Source organism: Perognathus longimembris, chromosome 28 (genome assembly GCF_023159225.1).
Source record: "Perognathus longimembris pacificus isolate PPM17 chromosome 28, ASM2315922v1, whole genome shotgun sequence".
In the NCBI taxonomy this organism is placed as follows: Eukaryota; Metazoa; Chordata; class Mammalia; order Rodentia; family Heteromyidae; genus Perognathus; species Perognathus longimembris.
The window spans coordinates 59,654,435-59,674,945 of record NC_063188.1 but is presented as its reverse complement, the minus strand read 5'-3'; the positions used below and the strand labels follow the sequence as shown (position 1 = coordinate 59,674,945).

The 20,511-nt window shown below is 39.0% G+C and overlaps 1 protein-coding gene across 1 annotated transcript in view; it reads right to left on the bottom strand.

Annotated features, from left to right (window-relative positions):
• Hdac8 (histone deacetylase 8) overlaps positions 1-20,511 on the bottom strand; it is a 252,699-nt gene that overhangs the window by 125,996 nt on the left and 106,192 nt on the right. Inside the window, exons 8-9 of the mRNA XM_048336072.1 lie at positions 9,652-9,824; positions 7,007-7,101 (exon numbers count right to left, since the gene is read on the bottom strand). Coding sequence (XP_048192029.1) covers positions 7,007-7,101; positions 9,652-9,824 — 268 coding nt within the window. The remainder of the gene's footprint in view (positions 1-7,006; positions 7,102-9,651; positions 9,825-20,511) is intronic.

The following is a 20,511-nucleotide window of genomic DNA, read 5'->3' as shown; positions in this document are numbered from 1 at the left end:
GTCTGCAAATGGAATCATCATGTAAAAAAGTATAATATGCCACACCTAAGTAGGGTTTGTCCCATGAACATAAACATATTTTAACATGGAAAATATATGTGTGATATACTGTACTAATAGAATAAAGGATATTGTATGAATGATGATTTATAGAAAAAAATGTATTAAAATTTAACACTCATTTGTGAGGGAACAAAAGGCCCCCAGTAAATTAAAAATAGAAGGGAGCTTCCTCTATCTAATAAAGGACATTTTTAAAAAAAATGTAGCTAACATCATACTTTAGTATTAAAGATTAAGTGAATTCTCCTTTGACCAAGAACAAGAAAAAAACATTTACTCCAAACTTCTAATCAGCATTGCATCATTGGTTCCTGCCCATGTCACAACCAGTGCCATAGGGTAAGAGAGAAATAAAAGGCATGCCAATTCCACAGGAAGAATTAAAACTCTTTTTATTCACAGATGGTATGTTTGTATATATGAGACATGCTAGGTAATCTACAAAAGTCTACTAGAGCTAATAAATGAGTTTAGCAAGGCTACATAACTCAAGATCAATAAAAAAAAAATTGCGCCAAGCACTGGTAGCTCATTCCTGTAATCCTAACTACTCGGGAGGTCAAGAGCTGAGGATCACAGTTGAAAGCCAGGCCAGGCAACAAGGTCCATGAGACTCTTATCTCCAATTAACCACCAAAAATGCTGGAATTGTAGCTGTGGTTCATGTGGTAGAGCCTTGGCAAAAAACCTCAGGAGACAGTGCTTATGCTCCGAGTTCAAGCCCCAGGACCAGGACCACGTGCACACACACATACACACACATACATACACAACAATTGTATTTATATACTCTGACAACAAACAATTAGAGATTGTTCCCTCATTGGGATTAATTAGTACACGTCTAGGATAGTCCTAGCAGAAGATCACAATAGCTCAATATCTATGCCCATATGAACACATAAGATGATGCTAAGGGAAATGAACTCCAAGTTATGGAAACAAGTGCTTTATCATTGTTGTTGTTCAACATACCATGTGAAATTATGCCCTTTTTCTTTTGTCTTTATTTCCCTGATATCTCTGTAACTGATCTTAGTACCCTGGATATTGCATATACGTGTATTAGAACTAGGGAAAGGAAGGGGAATACCAAAATCGAGAGAAACAAAGGATAAAGAGACAAACCAATGCAACAGCAATACTTACAAAACTATATCCTGTAAACCAACTGTATAACTCCTGGGGGGAAGAGGGAAGTTGTGAGGGGGAAAGGCGGGGGAAAAATGAGTGAGGAGGGGACAAGTTGGATAACAAATGTACTCACTGCCTTATGCATGAAACTGTAACCCCTCTGTACTTCACTTTAACAATAAATGAGAAAAAAACACAGGTGGAGATTGTTTAAGAAATGGCATATACAACTGGATGTGGTGACACATACCTGTAAGCCTAGCTACTTGGGAGGTAGAGATTGGGAAGAACATGGTACAAGGCCAGAACAAGACCCTGTTTGAGGAGAAAGAAGGGAGAATTCAATACAAAATTCAATGTATATTCTACAAAATTAAAAGCGAAGAAAGAGGTGGGTTGGGAGGTTTGTGTGAGAATCTTGAAAGTGGTGACATTGATCAAGATCTATTATATTTGTATACTGCTTTGTAAAATGGCAACTCCTTTGTATAACTATTTAAAGATAATAAAAATACTTTTAAAAGAAAAAAAAAGATTCATTTCAGGCAGCCAGGTGATGGTGTCTCATGACTGTAATTATAGCTACTCAGGAGGATGCGCTCTGAAGATCAAAATTCAAAGCCAGCTGAGGCAGGAAAGTCTGTAATCCTCTTATCTCCAATTAGTCACCAAAAAGTCAGAAGTGGAGTCATGGCTCAAGTGTTAGAAAACTACAGCTCAGGGAGAGTGCCCAGGGCTTGAGTTCAAGCCCCAGGACCAGCACACAAAACAACCCCATCTCAACTAATGAAAATCAGGTACAGCAAGTGGTGTGCCTGCCATCTCAGCTGTATGGGAAGAGTAAATAATCCAGGTGCTCTGAACATAAATTTGAAACCTTATTAGAAAAAAATTAATGCAAAATAAGGACTGCAGGTATATATGTAGCTCAAATAAATGGTAGTGTGTCTGCTTACCAAGTGTAAAGCCTACAGTTCAAATCCCAAGGCCCCTAGGTGGTAAAAAAGAAATGCCATACACTGGGTGCCAGTGTCTGCAATCCTAAACTCAGGAGGCTGAGATCTGAGGACTGAGGTTAGAAGTAAGCCTGGGCAGGAAGAGATTCTTTTATTTATTATTTTTTGCCAGTTCTGGGGCTTGAACTCAGGGCCTGGGTCCTGTCCCTTGAGCTTTTTTGCTCAAGGCTAGCTCCCTATCATTTTGAGTCAAAGCGCCACTTCTGGTTTTCTGGTGGTTAATTGGAGATAAGAGTTTCACAGACATTATTGCCTAGGGTGGCTTTGAACCATGATCCTTAGATCTTAGCCTTCTGATTAGCTAGGATTATAGGTGTGAGCCACCAGCACCTGACTCCATGAGATTCATATCTCCAGTAAGGTATCCTCCCAAAAGCCAAAAGCAGAGCTCTGGCTTAAGAGGTAGACAGCTAGCTGTGAGCAAAAGAAGCTTAGGGACAGTGCCTAGACCCTGATTTCAAGGCCCAGAACTAGTGTGTGTGTGTGTGTGTGTGTGTGTGTGTGTGTGTGTGTCTGTGTCTGTGTCTGTGTCTGTGTCTGTGCCTGTGTGTATATAGTATATAGCATTTACTATAGATATTATATACTATACTATATATACTATGTAGTATATATAGTACATATATACACACATATAAAGAAATGCCATATACAATAAAAATCAGTTGTGAAATGTAGATAAATTCAACAAAACTGATGTATGACCTAATGAAGAGTCTAAATTAAAAATTAGAAATTCAAGAAGACCTATAGAAATGGAAAGATATAGGATATTCGTGGACTGAAAGACTAATACTGTTAAACTGTTACTCCTCCCAAATAAAGCCATGTAGATTCAGTAAAGACTTTTACATTAGTAACATTCACTCTGTATGTAAATCAACTAAACTGCTTTAATGGCTACATGTATTTCCTAATATGACTGAGACACAGTTTTCATAATCAATCCACCAAAAGAAGTCTGAATAAATGGTTTTTGTTCATAAAACTGTTGATAATGAACATTACCATGTTGGTGCTCAAAAATTATTTCAGATTTTAGATTATTGGATGAGATGCTCAATCTGTATATAAAACTGCTATACTTTATCCGACACCATGGTTCTAAATAAAATTACTAAACTACTGAACATCTATATCATTGAAGGTACTTTTTAGTCTCCCAATTGCCATTCAAGCTTTAATCTGTCTGACTATCACACACTCTATGTTCTTATACAGTCTATGTTCTACACAACACAGACTTCCTACGGGTCCTTTCTAATTTTAGTTCCTTCTGTGGAGAATGTTTTTCTCCTTCTTCTTATACCTAGAAAACTCCCAAGCAACCTCAAATCAAAGTATGATTGCTTCAGATCAAAAGTATGATTGAAACAGTTTCTCTATGCTCCTCATCTGTCCTGGTTTTGAGCACACTGCCGCCTCACCTCTAGTAGATGGTGAGATTTTTGAGCAAACGGTCTTATCCTGCTAGTCTTTGTACCTCTGAATCCAGATCTGAAGAAGGCCTGGCAAGTAGTACTGGCTCAATTTAAATGTGTTAAATAAATGAAGGAGTAACTGAATATGAAGGAAGAACATGAGGGGCTTGCTAGATTTAGGTTAAAGTTTTTTGGAATGCCCAATAGTGAAGGGCGAAAGGGTAATTGGAAGAGAAGGAGGACTACTGTCCCAGGAGAGAAGAAAACAAAAGCTGAAGACTAAGAGCAAAAACACAAACAGAAACAGTGCCGAGGTCAGCCAGGCCGAAGCTGACTGCCCCAATAGCATGACCCCGTGACAACACTACATTTCTCAAGCACATTTTCAGCTCCTGTATTCCATTTATATCTGATGCAAATCCCCACAATCACTGTTGCTACTATCTTAGGCCTTTCTCTCTGTCTCTGTCTGCTTCATCTTTCCCTCTCTGTGTCTTTCATCTTTCTCTGCTGTCTCTGTCTTCTCTCTCTCTCTCTCTCTCTCTCTCTCTCTGTCTATCTCCTTGAACTCTGAACTTAGGCCTGGGCTTGGCTTTTTTTTGGGGGGGGCATTCCAGGGGCTTGGACTCAAGGCCTGAGCACTGTCCCTGGCTTCCTTTTGCTCAAGGCTAGCACTCTGCCACTTGAGCCACAGCGCCACTTATGGCCATTTTCTATATATGTGGTGCTGGGGAATTGAACCCAGGGCTTCATGTATACGAGGCAAGTACTCTTGCCACTAGGCCATATCCCCAGCCCCTTCCTTGCTTGGCTTTTTTGATTGAGGCTGGTGCTCTATCAATTGAGCCACAGCTTTACTTCTGGCTTTTTGGTGGTTAATTGGCAGTAAGAGTCTCATGCACTTTCTTTCCTAAGCTGGCTTTGAACCATGATTCTCATATCTGAGTCTCCTGAGTAGCTGGCATTACAGGTGTGAGCCACTGGTATCTATCTCTCTGTCTGTCAGTACTGTGGTTTGAACTCAGGGTGTGACACTTAACTTTCTAGGCACTTGAGCCACATCTCTAGCCCTTATCTTAGAGTTCTTATTCTGCTCTGTATTACAACTATCTGTCCACTGGCAAAGCTCTCTACGTATATACCAGTCTCATACCCCACATGTATGAGGTAGGGGACAAGGTCTTATTGTCCTTTGCATCTTCCAAGACACCAAACAAAGCATAGTTCCTGGCACAGCAAATAATTTTGATCTACTATTTGTTGATCTGATTGTAGAGGACCTTAAGGATATTTGTGTGCAATTGTGTATTGTGACACAAAACTTATATATGCTTTTATACTGTGTTGTCTATTTTTGGCAATTTTCATTAAAATGTTATCTTATTGTACCTTGAAGACTGTCATTTCAATTTTCTTCTTTGTTCCTTCTTGGATGACTCGCATCTCTTATAACAGAAGTATATGACAGAAGGATTCACAAAGGATTTTGACAAATTTATGAATGGCAGAGTCATAAATATCTGGATATACACAGTGAGGGGTTTCAAAGAGAAAGGAAGAACCTGCATTTTCAAATGTCTGTTAGGTGCTAAGACCTGGGTCTCGAGCACTTGACATGCATTATATTGCATTTAATCTTGCAGAATAATTCTGTGTAAAGGCAGAACATCTCTAGCTGACCCTACCTGTTCAGGCACATAGCATCTCCAGGTACTAGAAGTGATATTTGTGTTTATTAAAATTTTTATCAATCTTTTAATACAGATGAATCCTTTGATTTGCTCTTGCTTCCTTGGAACCTGACACTCCCAATTCAGACTTCTACATCCTAAAACTCTTTTTTGACATAACTCGATCAGTTTTTAAAGTCCCAGTGCTTTAAGGTACAATGCAATCTGAGGGATTCCCACAGCAATAAAAGCAATTACATTTGTTCACAGCACTTACCTTTATATTTCATTTAGCTTCCAAATACTGAATAAAAGCAAGTCAAGAAAAGAGACTTCTATTAACCCTGACACTAGCCAAGTATCTCAAAGTATCATGTACCTTCTATTTGTGACACAAAATATTTATGCCTTCATAATGTGTTGTTTATTTTTGGAAATTATCAGTAAAATGTTATATACATATTTTGAATGGTTTTCTGAGATACATATACCTTCCCCATAGTTAAAAGAGATTTGGGAGCAAATTGGATTAAGGTGTTTCTAATTTTTAAAGTAATAGTAACTTTAAAAAGTCTAATGTTGGGCTGGGGATATAGCCTAGTGGCAAGAGTGCCTGCCTCGGATACACGAGGCCCTAGGTTCGGTTCCCCAGCACCACATATACAGAAAACGGCCAGAAGCGGCGCTGTGGCTCAAGTGGCGGAGTGCTAGCCTTGAGCAAAAGGAAGCCAGGGACAGTGCTCAGGCCCTGAGTCCAAGGCCCAGGACTGGCCAAAAAAAAAAAATAAAAAAGTCTAATGTTCCCAAGTATACAGCTACTGTATACTTCTGGCAGAAATCATAATACTATACCCAAAACATCATTCCTCATTTTTGGGAAATAATTGGAGAAGGTGGGGCTCCCTGCACTGATTTGTTTTTCTAAGTCATACTGTCTAAGGTCTAAAGCCACATCCTGATTTGTGACAGCGTGTTTCCTGTCAGGGGTGGAGGTGGAGAAGCAGAATGGTACACCTTTGCGTTAGCAATTATAAGCATACTTCCAGGCCCAGATAGCCTTCTATTACCTTGTTTTAGGAAAACTAGAACCAGACATCTTTGCTTTTCAAAACCAATCTCAAATGAGTAAAGAAAAGGGAAAAGATACAAATGACACATTTCACATTTTGGATGATCCTGTCCTAATCTCTGTGGGCCACTTGGCTGGAGACATACCAGACCTGATTCTGATAGTGATTTATATTTCCTGGATTTTACACTAGGCAGGGATAATTGAGAGACCAAGACTATATCACCCAAGATCCTGTGGAGCCTGTCACCTATGCTACTTCTGAAAAAGAGATGAAAACTCAGTTTACACATTTAAGAGCTAGTCCTTTTCTTTTTGAGGCTAGGGGATGAAAATATGCACATATTCCAAAGGATTCTTTGTGTGAACAGGTGACCCCTTCCCACAGTCTTTGTAATTAATTGAGAAATTAAAGTTGGTTGGCCTTTGAGAGCTTTTGTAAGAAAAATAAGAAGGCAGAAGGCCTTGGATATTTTGGAACAAGAGTCCACTATTCTGCCAAGACAGTGTGTTATTGTTATTGAAGTGTCTCTCAACAAAACGGTATTGAGTGGTGAGGACGTGATTTTGATTAGGTGGAATGACTCAGCTCTTCCCCTTAAAGAAGAGAGGACTTGTCAGAGCTTTACTTACCTCATGATCTGGGATCTCAGAGGATAGTGTTTTCCCTAGGATGACCCCGGTCAAATATGTCCAGCAACGAGCCGTGTTGGCAAGGTTATAGCCTCCTGTCTCCATCAAGAATTGAGCAGTTGGGAAAACAGCAGGAGAGGGAAAGGGATAAGGAAGGAGAAAAAAGTGTTTTAATAAATGGATTCAGAAAACAACTCTGAACATGCAGAATTTTACATAAACATACTATAATAATATTTGCAAACCAAAGAGTGGACAGACTTTAGGGGGGCAATCAGATTATGTGCAATGTAGAACTGGGAATTCCCAAAGTAATGCAGTTTAAAAGAGGCTCTTAATTCCTAACAAATATGCCCCTGAGGAATCCAAGCTCCTTTCAGTCCATTAAGAGATATCAAGGATGCCAGGCACTGATGGCTCAGTTTGGAATCCTAGCTACTCCGGAGGCTGAGATCTGAGGATCTCAGTTCAAAGCTAGTTGGGACAGAAAAATCCAAGAGACTCTTAGCTCCAATTAACCATCAAAATGCAGATGTGGCTCAAGGGGTAGAAAGCCAGCCTAGAGTGGAAAAAGCCAAGGGAGAGCAAGAGGCCTTGAGTTCAAGCCCTACTACCAGCATGTACACGAGCTCATGCACACGTGTACACACACACACACACACACACACACACACACACACACACACACACACACACACACGCCCGCGCGCATGCGCCCATGCTGAGAACTCCAGAACCCAGATCTTTGGAGGTGACCTATCCAATGCAGAGGTTTCTGTGATGAATTTTGCAGCAATTCTATAAAGTGACAGTTGGATGCAGTTTGTATTTTAAAGCTATTGGCAGAGGTAGTCCTAAAAGCCTCCAGGAAAGAGAAAAGGAAAGTGCTGACAGCAAGACTTCCTTCTTCAAATATCAGCATTCCTTTTCACCACAAAACACAGGCCTAGTGGCAGAGATCAAAGACAGTGAGATGAAGAAGGGACTGCTGATTGACGCTCTGACCCACTTCCTCAGGGCCTGTCACAGTCACCTAGCAGCCATATTACACTGACCGATAATCAGCATATTTTTGTGCTGAATAGATGTGCTCTGCCATGTGAGCATCAGAACACTGGCCTTTAGCTAAATTCCAAGAGTATAACAGTTAGAATGGAATGATTTCCTAACCCCCAGCAGTCTATTTGGGGTAGGATGACCATATAGATTATTGTCCAAAATGAGAGTTTTACGAGCACAAGAGGACACTATTAATCATGACATTGGGAAAAATACGTGTATTGTTTCCTTGTTTTTCCTACTTTTTAAAAGGTCAGGGATACAGGGGTTTCTAGACTGTGTGCCTTTAAGGCCCAAATGGGGTCCACCTAAGTGTGGGGAATTGGCCATTTCTACTGTCTTTGTATTAATAAGAGCTGAGAACTTTAGTTAAATAGCACAGGTATTATGGTAAACACACTGAATATGAAAAAATCTGAACTTCTGAGATGGACTTATTTATCATGACCACTCAACTTCAAAAAGTCAGTATATGTTTTGCTTAAGTTGATGCTCTACAACTTGAGCCACAGCTCCACTTCAGGCATTCTGGTGGTTAATTGGAGGTCAAAGTCTCAAGGATTCTCCTGCCTGGGCTGGCTTTGAACCACAATCCTCAGATCTCAGTCTTCAGAGTAGTTAGGATTACAGGTGTGAGCCACTGGTGCCCAGTATAGGTTGGATTATTTGTGTTGAGTGCTTACTCATTTACATATATTTACTCATTTCCCAAGATTTCCCCTGATTGGGACTTTACAACAAGTTGACAAAATGATAGGCTATCAGCTCATCTATCATCTATGCATTTGGAGTTCAATTTGTTTGGCCATATATTAACACACCAATCTATTCATCCAGTGAAATAAAGATTATACCATGTAAGGGAGACAGAAGATGTGAAGAAAGGCATCTTTACAGGTGGATGAAGGCTCACAAGGTCCCCCTCTCAAATGAATGAATGCTTCTATTGATTAGACCCAGATTTCTGTTTAGTAGAATAAGTATCAGTACATGTGGAGTATATATCTGAGTATTTCCATTTTGCTTCATTATAAAAATTATGCTTTGGAAAGAGAGAGCCATTCTTGAAGTTACATTAGATATTTAATTAAATCACATACTTACAATTGGTAAATGACTAGAGTTGAAATTTTAGTGGTATGTTTCTAAAAGATGAGTATAAAACGTAAAAATGAAAGATCACACAAAGAAGACAGATCAATATGTTGGGGTCAAGTCTATTCTTAGGACCTTGAGGTAACAGTTTGCTTTTATTTTCAGTGCTAGGGATTGAACACAGGGTCATGTGCATGCTAGATCAGTGTTCTACCACTGAGCTACACTCCCAGTTCATGAGGTGACCTTTTGGCAAAGGAATTGGAAAATACTGAAGAGTGCTGAGGAGTCAATGCATATACAGAGCTGAAGAGAAAGGAGGAGAAGGGAGCCTGTCAGTCTTTCCTCAGGCTAAACTTGGAGCTTGCAGATTTCATTGACTCAGGTTTCTAAGTTATAGTCAGATTGGTACTATCCAGTCCAAGACAGCCAACTTCTTATCCATACCAACAAATAAAAGGAGAAAGAAGGTGACTTTCTTTTGTACTCACCTCCTCCTAAAATGAGTGTTGCCAGTTGCCACTGAAGGATATACTTAAGACAATTGCCAAGCCCCACTGGAGTCATATTAAAGGAGCACATGGGATCCCCAGCTATTGTATCTGCTCCCAGCTGTAAAACTACTGCTGTGGGATTAAAGACTTGGTACACCTCCTTTAGTACACTGTAGAAAAGAGAAAAGAAAAAAAACATCAGAAAAACGAAGATTTGTTTGGTTTTAGGGGTTACTGAGGCAAGCAGGGATATAGCTGAATTAGTAAATAGTTAAGGCAAAAGAATCTCCAGCTTGCCAGGTGCCAGTGATTCATGCCTGTCATCCTAGCTACTCTGGAGAATTGCAGATCAAAGTTGGGGGTGGGGGGGTTATACGAGATTCCATTTCCAATTAATCTGAAAAAAGCCAGGCTGGAGGCATGGCTCAAGTGGTAGAGCCCCAGCTAAGCAAGCAAGTTGAGCAGGTACAAGATTGTGACTTCAAACCCATATACCAACAAAAATAAAAACAAATAACCCACTCTCCCAAGTTATCAATCACATCAAACTCTCCACCAAAAAGAGGGAATAAGATTGTGTGTAAATTATATGTCAATAAACATGATTTTTTTTAAATCCCCCTGCCTGCACCCTCATCATTGAACAAATTTGCTCTTCTGTTTCAGAATTCATTGAAATATGCATATTAATTTAACTTGAACAATCACTTGGGACATAGGATACACATTTATTCCACTGTGTAATCTAGAGAAATGAAATATACACATTGACTGAATAGTTTGAAGAATTCTTTCTGATCATCTGACGAGTTTATCACCAGTGGGAATAGAGGGGAGAAATGCTAGCTTTGAAAGCCCAGATGGTATCACTTTATTTTGTATTATGCAAAGGAACTTAAAGGTTCTGAAATACAGTCTTCTCCATGCAGCCAACCGAGTATTATAAGGAAGGGAACTGTAGCAACTGATCTAAAATGATAAACCTAAAAGCACCCAAAAAACAATTTGCAATGGTTAATACTGAGCCTAATTTGTGAGAAAATCAATCAATGCTATCAAATCAACCTAACTGCTTTCTTCAGTAGTGAGAAGCCTGATAGATGAAAAGGAAGATGTCAATGTGACAGGTGACCTTAGTTGGGCTTACAGTACTGTCATTATTTAAACACTGACAATGTCCAGAATGCATTCCTGAGAATTATAAGGTCCTTGCTCTCAAGGGGCTTACAATCTACTTTCCAGACAAAACATATCTCAGTTCTCAAGGGCCTGAGTAACTCTTACAGAGACATATAAACAAGTGCAAATTAACAGACTTCAGAGTTGAGAAAATACAGAGTCAAAAAGTGATCAAAAATGCTGAGGTTAATGACCCTCTCATAATCAACATGTCAAATTATGCCAGTGCAGAAAACCCAGAAAAATCCCAGATCCTTTGGAAATGGCAAAAGGAAATCAGGGATAGAAAATGCTCCCCTCTCCAATTCCTATGCAACCCAGGAATTGAAAGTATAATTCTTTGACTCAAAGGGCTGTTTTGTTTTCATTTCTCATCTACACAGACAAATACTGATTGTAGAGATTATAAGAATATTACAAAAATTATGATATATGATCCTTAATACAAGGATTCTTGGGCCTATTCTTTCTTTTATGTGCTTATCTCCTGGGTGCAGAGGGAAGATAACCCACCTGAATAGTTTCTATGACATTTATTGGGCATCTACATGAACAGTGCACCCTATTAGCTGCTGCTGGGAGACACAGGAAGTCGTGATATCTATTCTTAAAAGGTTTCTAGCAAAGGCGGGGGTGAGGGAAGGAGGAGGCAAGTAAGAATACTATTCTTTCCATTCATTCTTTCTCTCACTTAGCACACATTTTCTAAGTGCGCCACTATGTGCCCAGCATGAAACTGTACCAGATGCTGCAAGAATTGAAAAGAATCTGGCACAGCGGTATCATCATACAGCCCAGAATAGAGGGGAAGACACACACTCTGGCAAATATAATGAAAATACCATGATAAATGAAGCATCAGAGACAGCACAGAAGAGAGAGTAGTCAACTTCTCTAGAGGATGCAAGAACAGGCTCTACAGCAGTAACTCGACTTAGGTCTTAAAACATGAAGCGTACTACAATGAGCCAACTCTTAAGATGGCTAAAATGAAAACCAGTGGTAACAAGAATTCCTGGGAAGGATGTGGAAAAACTAGATCACATATATCTTGCTGGTGGGAATGTTAAATGTTATAGCCACTGTGGAAAATAATTTAGCAGTTCCTGACAAGACTAAACATACATTTGCCATATGAGCTAGGAACTATACTCTTGGGCAATTTATTCCAGAGAAATGAAGACTTATTTTCATGTAGGAATGTGTACACGAATACGTGTAGGAGTTTTAATTGTAATAGTCCCAACTTGAAAAAATCCAAATGTATTTCAACAGGTAAGTAGTTAAACAAACTGGTATATTTCTCATCAATTTGAGAAAAACAAACTACTGATCCAATGCAAAAAAATGGATGAATTTCAAAGAGATTATACAGGGTAAATAAGACCAAAGAATATATACTGCATGACTTCATTCATACCACACTATAAAATGGTAACTTTAGAGGTAGAAAAAAGATTATTATTGAGTGCCAGGGGTTAGAGATGAATGTGATTATATGGGAATGAAAGAGCCTTGTGGTGATAGTACAGTTCTATATCTTGATTGGGGTTAGGCAAGGTTACATATGTGATAAAACTGCAAAGATATACATAAGAGTAGATGTATAACTGTTGAAATCTGAATCACATCAATAGAATGTACCAAAATCCTTTTCTTTTTGCTGTACTGGGATTTGTACTTAGGACCCCATGCTTGCCAGGCAGGTGCTTTCCCACTTGAACAATGCCTTGAGCAATTTCTTGATACTGATAGTGTAAGATGTTAGCATGGGGAAAAGTGGCAGAAGAGGGCATGGGACTTCCCTGTATATTTATTTGCAACATCTTGTGTATCTGCAGTTATTTTGCAATAAAATAGTTTTAAAAGCATAGGAGAAGAGCTTGGGGTACAGCTCAATGGTATGGTGCTTGTTTAGCACATATGAGGCCTTAGATTAAATTCCCTCAAATGAAAACAAAGCATTCTACCAGCTCCATTTCTAGCTTTTTGGTAGGCTGGCTTCAAACTGTGATGCTCAGATCTCAGCCTCTTGAGTAGCTAGGATTACAGGTGTGAGCCACAGGTACCCAGCTTAGATACTGTTCTCAAAGCCCTTATGTCAAATATACTGGTTCCAGGTAGGAAGTGTAAAGAGAAAGCAATGTATTTGAGAGGCACTTCCATGATAGAATTAATAATACAGAGTAATACAGAGTGACACATGGCCATTTGGTAGTTTGGAGAGATGAAAGAATAAAGGAAGGAAGGTGCTTTTGAAATAGATATTTTAATTGTAGCTAGGTAGAGAAAATGAGTCCTTAGGGAGTTCTGATGAAGTAGGCTCTGGATGGGTAGAGAAGAGTAGATATAAGCCTTGAAAAATGTAGGGCATTTTTGTACATTGTCTAAAGTTCAGGTTAGCGAGAGTTGGAGAACAGACATTGGCGAATTCAAGACCAGTGTTTTCATTTGATTTGATACTCAAATGGGAGCCCCTGGAGAAGTATGAGGCACTGACTGATATTGCTAAAAAAATTATCCTTAGCTCTGGTTGTTGCTGTTGCAAGTAAAGTGAAAGTGATATGGTCTAGAGACAAAGAGGTCAGCAAAATGAGTATTGAATCATAATAAGCATGAGGACAACAGGAAGTGAGACAAAGCAAATTGAGAAAAAAAATGAGAGGGCTGGGTGGCAGGGCAAGGAAGAAGTGTCAAAGGAGAAAAACATGCTGTGGCCATTCCTCTACAACTACCAGTAGGGGAAGAGAAAAATTGCCACTTCCAAATCCTCCCTTTGATTCTCTCATCTCTTTAAAGTCAATGTCATTTGTTTATACTACTCATATACTATCAAAGTTTTTTTTTTAATCTATCAGTCTATAATGTATTCCTCCACTTCACTGGAGGATTTTAGCACCTGGTCACAATGTTCCTGTCTCTCTTTCCTTGCCATCATTCTCTGCAATTTACTATTCATTCATCTACTTAAACTTTGTTATGTGCCAGTAATGGGGCTAGAACTCAGGGCCCAGGCGCTGTCAATGTTAGCACTCTACCATTTGAGCCACACTTTGACTTCTGGCTTTTTGCTGGTTAAACTTTTCTGCCTGGGAGAGCTTTAAACCGTTATCCTCAGATCTCAGCCTCCTGGAATAGCTAGGATTTCAGATGTGAGCCATTGGCCCCAACTACTTCCTTAAACTTTGATTCAAACATTTGCTAGTCCCTATGCTGAGATACAGAAATAAACCAGTCTTAAGAAGCTGACGGTCAAAGAGGGGAAGAAGGCAGGGAGATGAACAACTCCGACAGTTGCTGCAACATCCATCCATCCATCAATCCACACACCCATTTGCCCTATCCCATCCAGTCATCCAACCAATCAATAAATGTTGATTTCCCTACCAGGAAATGGGCTTATTGTATTGAATAAAAAAGAGTTATTCTCTCTCTGTGGATTGTCATAGTTCTCTGATAGTACAACTTTCCCACCTTTTCAATAACAGTGATGATAACCTGCACTCCACTTTCATTATTCCTAAGCATGTCCACACTATGGGACCTGATACGGAAACACTTCAAATTGCTTTATTTCTAAGAACTTGAATTCTAAGCTACTTTATCTGTTTACAATTTTCTGTTTTTTCCATGCCCCTACTGCAATTGCTCTTTTATGCTTATTATAATGCCTAGTTCCTGGTTTTTCTCCTATGTTCAAGGGGCATTACGCTATCTTTTGACTTCCCTTGCTTCACTGATCTTGTGGAGAACACCTCAGTCCTTTTGGAAACTCTCAGCAGCACCCTTAATTCTTTGCCATTTTTCTCTTGGAAATCTGTAGGTCCTTGAAGAAACTGTCAGAATTTTTTTTCTGTCCCCCTTTTGCATAACTAACATAAGTTAATAAGAAAAAATAAAATAAAGAATTTTCTGCTATTCGAGATAGCTGAAAAATCAAACTAATTGTGTCCACTACAATTTATGCTTACCACTCCAAAATCAACAAATTCTATGAATGTTTATAGATTAAAATGGGCCATTATCTCTTTGCAGTTTGGCAGTCCTTCACTTCACCTCCAAATGATAAAGAATTACATTTCGTGTAACATCTGTTCCTTTTTTTTTGTTTTTTTGCATTACTAGAAATTAAACCCAAGGCCTTGTACATGTTAGGCAAACTTTCTACTATTTGGGACATACTCCAGCCTTTTTGTATTTGTATTTTTATAAGGCCTGACTAACTTAGCTCAGGCAGGTCTGGAACTCTCAATCTTCCTGCCTCTACCTCTAGGAAGAGGATTGTGAGTTCAAACCCAGCCATGGCTATGTAACAAGGGTACCTTAAAAATCAATTAAAAACCCACAAAACCAAATATAGCCAGGTTCAGATGGCTCATGCATATAATTTTGGTTAGGTGGAGATCTGAGGATCTTGGTTCAAAGCCAGCCCAGGCAGAAAAGTCTTTGAAACTCAATCTTTAATAAACAAGCAAAAAGCTGGGCTGGAAATATGGCTGAAGTGGTAGATTACCAGATGTGAGAAAGAAAGCCAAGCAAGAGCATGAGGTCTTGAGTTCAAGCCATGATACTAGCCAACAGAACAAAACAATGAAAAACAAATGCAAAAGTCTATCAAATAAAAGCATCTCCACTCCCATCACTTTGAAGTGTATCTTTAGAGATTAAACTTTCCCTGCTTCAGGAATAAGAGAACTGGTTGAAGGTATGTGTGATAAATGCCTTCCTTTACCTCTTTTCCTACTGTGAAATGTCCTTATTTGTACTGCTCCTCTTCAAGGCTAATTTCTCACCTGGGGTCTAGATTTTCCCAATGCTTTCATGGCAATCTATCCTCCTCATGCAGAGGCTGGGAGCAGGAAGGGAGAGGGGGCTTATGAGTTTCTTTAGTCTTTAGTCTCTGCTTCACTCTATAGACTAAACCACTCATCTTCCCCTCTCTCAGTTCTACAAAGTTACCTAGTCCTAGCCCCTAATATCTAATTCTTACAATCTACTTTCTGATCAAGACGGCCAAAAGCCCTTTTCTCTGTTATGACTAATTCTGCTAAAATATATTGAAAAGAATTAACGGGGTGCTGTTGGTGACCAGATACTCAGGAAGCTGATATATGAAGATCATGGCTCAAAGCCAGCCAGGTAGGAAAGCTTGTGAGACTCTTATCTTCAATTAACCACCAAAAAGCTGGAAATGGAGTGTGGCTTAAGTGGTAGAATGCTAACCTTGAGCACAAGAGCTCAGGACAGTGCCCATGACCTAAGTTCAAGCCCCAGGACCAGCACAAAAACAAAAACCCAAACAAGTGATGTTAATATACCATACAATTCCCTCATTTAAAGTGTATAATAATTTTTAGTGTATTTATAGAATTTTACAACTATCATCACAGTGCAGTTCAGGACATTTTTGTCATCCCCAATAGAAACCATGTGCCTATTAGCAGTCATTACACTCCCACCTCTTCAACCACCAGCCCCTGGCAACCACTAATCTGTTTTCTGTCTCTACAGACTTGGCTACTTTTGATCTTTCATATAAGTAGAACCATACAATATGTAGTGTTTTGTGTCTGGCTTCTTTCACTTAGCATCATGTTTTTAAGATTCATTTGTGTAGTGGCATGTATCAATTGCTTGCTTGCTTCATTTGCCAGTACTTGGGCATGAACTTAGGACCTAATACTTGCTTGGCTTGCTTGCTCACAGCTGGTCCTCTAGTACTTGAGCTTTGCCTCTGTTTCAACTTTTTGCTAGTTGTTTTGGATATGGAGTCTGGTGGACTTTCCTGCCTGAGATGACTAGAAACCAAGATCATCCAAATCTCAGCCTCCTGAGTAATTAGGATTACAGGGATGAGCCACCAGCACCTGAATGTTTCTTCTTAATAATATTCTGTTGTATGCATATGCCACATTTTGTTTATATAGTCAGCTTTTAATGAACATTTATTTCCAGTTTGGGGTGAATATGAATAATGTTGCTATGTAGCTCTGTATACAGGTTCTGGTGTAAACACATTTCCAATTGTCTTGGATATATATATATATATATATAGATAGATAGATAGATAGATAGATAGATAGATAGATAGACACACACACACACACACACACACACACACACAGACATATATGCCTAGAATTGGAACTGCCAGGTCCCATGTTAACTATGTTTAACCATTTGAGGAATTGACAGGCTCTTTTAGAGGGTTCAAAAATTTTCAACATTCTACAAGCACTTTTTTTTTCTTTCAAAAAATTATAGTCATTCTCATGGGTGTGATGTGGTTCTTCATTCTGTCAACCCTAAGGGCCTTGTATCTCCTATCTAGGACCAGCACTCTACAGCTGAGCTGTTACACACTTATCCATCAATGAGGTCTTCATTTGCATTTTCTTGTTTTTTTCTTGTGTCCATGGTCATTTGTACATCTTTTTTAAAGCAATGTCTATATCAGACTTTTACCCACTTCTACACTGGGCTAACTTTTAAAAAAATATTGAGCTGTAAGAGTTCTTTTTTTTTTTTTTTTTTTTTGGCCAGTCCTGGGCCTTGGACTCAGGGCCTGAGCACTGTCCCTGGCTTCTTCCCGCTCAAGGCTAGCACTCTGCCACTTGAGCCACAGCGCCGCTTCTGGCCGTTTTTCTGTATATGTGGTGCTGGGGAATCGAACCTAGGGCCTCGTGTATCCGAGGCAGGCACTCTTGCCACTAGGCTATATCCCCAGCCCTGTAAGAGTTCTTAATATAGTCTAGATTCAAGTCCTTTATCAGAGCTATGATTTTCAAATATATATTCTCAAATCATGGGTTATCTTTGCATATTCTTGATAGTGTCCTTTAAACACAAAGGTTTTAAATTTTTACTGTCTATCTCATCTACTTTTTCCCTTTTTGCTTGTTTTTGGTCATATATAAAAGGCCATTACCTAATTCAAAGTCATGAAAACTCACAGCTATGTTTTATTCTAAAAGTTTCATAGTTCATATATTCCCATATTTAAATCTTTGATCTAAGTTACCTGTTGTCTAAGGTGAATGTAATGGTCTAACATTTTTCTTTAGTATGTTGATACTCAGTTGTCCCAACACTATTTGTTGCTAAGTCTGTCCTTTGTCCCACCAAATAATCTGGCCCCAATGTGCAAATCACTTGACTGTGGGGATTTATGTGCTGGGTTTGATGGCTCATGCCTGTAATCCTAGTTACTTTAGGAGGTAGAGAACTGAGGATCGTAGTTCAAAGCAGCCCAGTAGGAAAGTCCAAGAGTCTTCTGGCAAAAAGTGATAGAGTGCTAAGTGAAAAAGCTAAGCAAGAACATGAGGCCTGGAGTTTAAGCCCTGGTATTGGGACAAAATAATGTGGGGATTCATTTCTGGTCTCTGAAGTCTGTCCTACTGATCTAAGTATCTGTGTTCCACAGGTATAATTCTGTCTTAATTATTATAGCTTTGTGGTAAGTTTGGAAGTTAGAAAGTGTGAGTTTTCCAACTTTGCCTTTATTTTTCAAGATTGGTTGGGCTATTCTGGGCTGCATTTCCATACAAAATTTGGGACCATCCTATCAATTTGTGCAGACAAATCACCTGTGTGTAAGGTCCGTCCCTGGAGGGCTCCATGCAGATACACCCCCACCTCATTAAGTATCCAGTTACCTGGGTAACTGGCACACCTGGAGGAGTTACCGCCCCCTTCCCTGAAGTCACATCCTAATCCACTTGGACACACCCTCCTGCCCCTGCCCTAGATTCTCTCCAGCCATGCATGATCTCAGCCATAGTCCAGCAGTTGGGTAATAAACTTTTCTCTCCTGCCTGATTACCATGTGGTGTTCTCCTTTATCAGCTACCTACTTTAAATACCTAACACTGTGATTTATAGCTTCATTTGGATCAAGCTGAATCTGTTGTCTTACTTTGTCTCTGTTAATAATAGCCATCCTTTAGGTCATTCATGTTCAAGACAATGAAGCCTGTTTCTTCCCTGTTCACTGTTCCCATTTAATCGCTAGTCATTTACATCCCTCTCCCATCATCTCCCTTCTACTCTCACAGGCTCCTCCATGATAGATGACAGAAACAGCTTCCTAATTAGTTCTCCTGCCTCAAGACTCTTCCCATTCCAGTCCATCACACATATTACCAGTATATTAATTTTCCTGAGGGATAATTTTGATCAAGTTACTTCCTTACTCAAAATATCTCAATGTCCCTCCACTGTCTGTAGAGAACACTAAGGTTAAGATCCAAAGTTATTCATGATCTGACATGGTGTACCTTTTATATCTTATTTTCCAACAATCTCTTAACCCATATGATTCCATCGATAAACGAAACTCTTAGTGGTTCATACTAATCACCTGCCTTTTTTTTTCTTAGAAGTAGACCTACATGTTTATACCGCAGCCCTTCTTTAAAGGCTAGCTCAAATTCTTTCTCCTCCATGAGTGAAAATGATAGTAACAGCCTCTACCATTTATCAAGCACTTTATTCAGAACAGAGTAGTGTTCTTTATACTTTATATGTACTAGCACATTTAACCTTCATAATTTATAAAAGATGGGCATTATTAATATTATTTTACAGAATATTGTTTATATCCTTTAAATGTACTAGTATACTGTATCTTCATAATTTATAAAACAGGTATTATTATTAACTTTGTCTTACAGATGAGGAAACTGTATCACAAAGAGTTTAAGAAATCGATACAGAGTTGGAGAAATGGCTCAGGAGTACAGCACCTGCCTAAGCAAGGTTGACCTACTGAATTCAGTTCCCAGTACTAAAAGAAAGCATCACACAGATATTAAGTAGCAGAACTACAGCTTAGCACAGAGTGTATGCTTGTAACTATAGCAGTCTACCTGCTTCAGTGACTTCCTGACCTGCATACCAGGTGCTGTGCCAGCCACTTCACCCAAACTATTTCATGTAATAACAGCATCCACCACAGTGCCATCATTTTTTTGAGTGTTAATCTTCTCAAGGGAGCTCTGGTCTTATTATTCCTTCATTCAAAAGCCTTCATTGGCTCTCCTAATGCTTACAGAATATGGTATAAATTTTCATAGCTAAGAATCCCAGCTCCCATGATGTGGTTCCCACCCATTTTTTTCAATCTTTGCAACTTCCTCCTGCCATGCCCTTTACAGTCCAGCCAACCTAAACCATTGTGATCCTTTGTACACAGTGCAGCCTCTTCTGACTTTGATCTTACTCTACACTCTGCTCTAAAATTTCTATATATTCGAACTTGACCTAGATTTTATAAATACATATGCACATTCACACATTTCATAAAGACATAGTAATTAGCTACCCTTTAAAATTCAGATTGAATGTTACCTTCTTAATTAAGTCTTTTTCTGGAGTATTTACTAACTTTGAATGCCCGCAGCACCTGACATCTTGTGGTTCTTACAACCTTCTATATTTTATTTTATTCAAATATGTACAGATATGAATATCAATCTACAGCTAACATTTTAAAACTTCACCTAACTTCCTTGAGGGTAGACGCAATAATTCATACATAGTAGGCATTCAATAAATAGTCAATAAATGAATAAATGAATGAAATTGCTTTGGGTAAACTTTTCCTAACTGCTGTAGCTGTATTGTTTGCTATACAGAAAAGCATTAATTTTAGGTTTTGTGAAAGTGTAAAATCTCTTC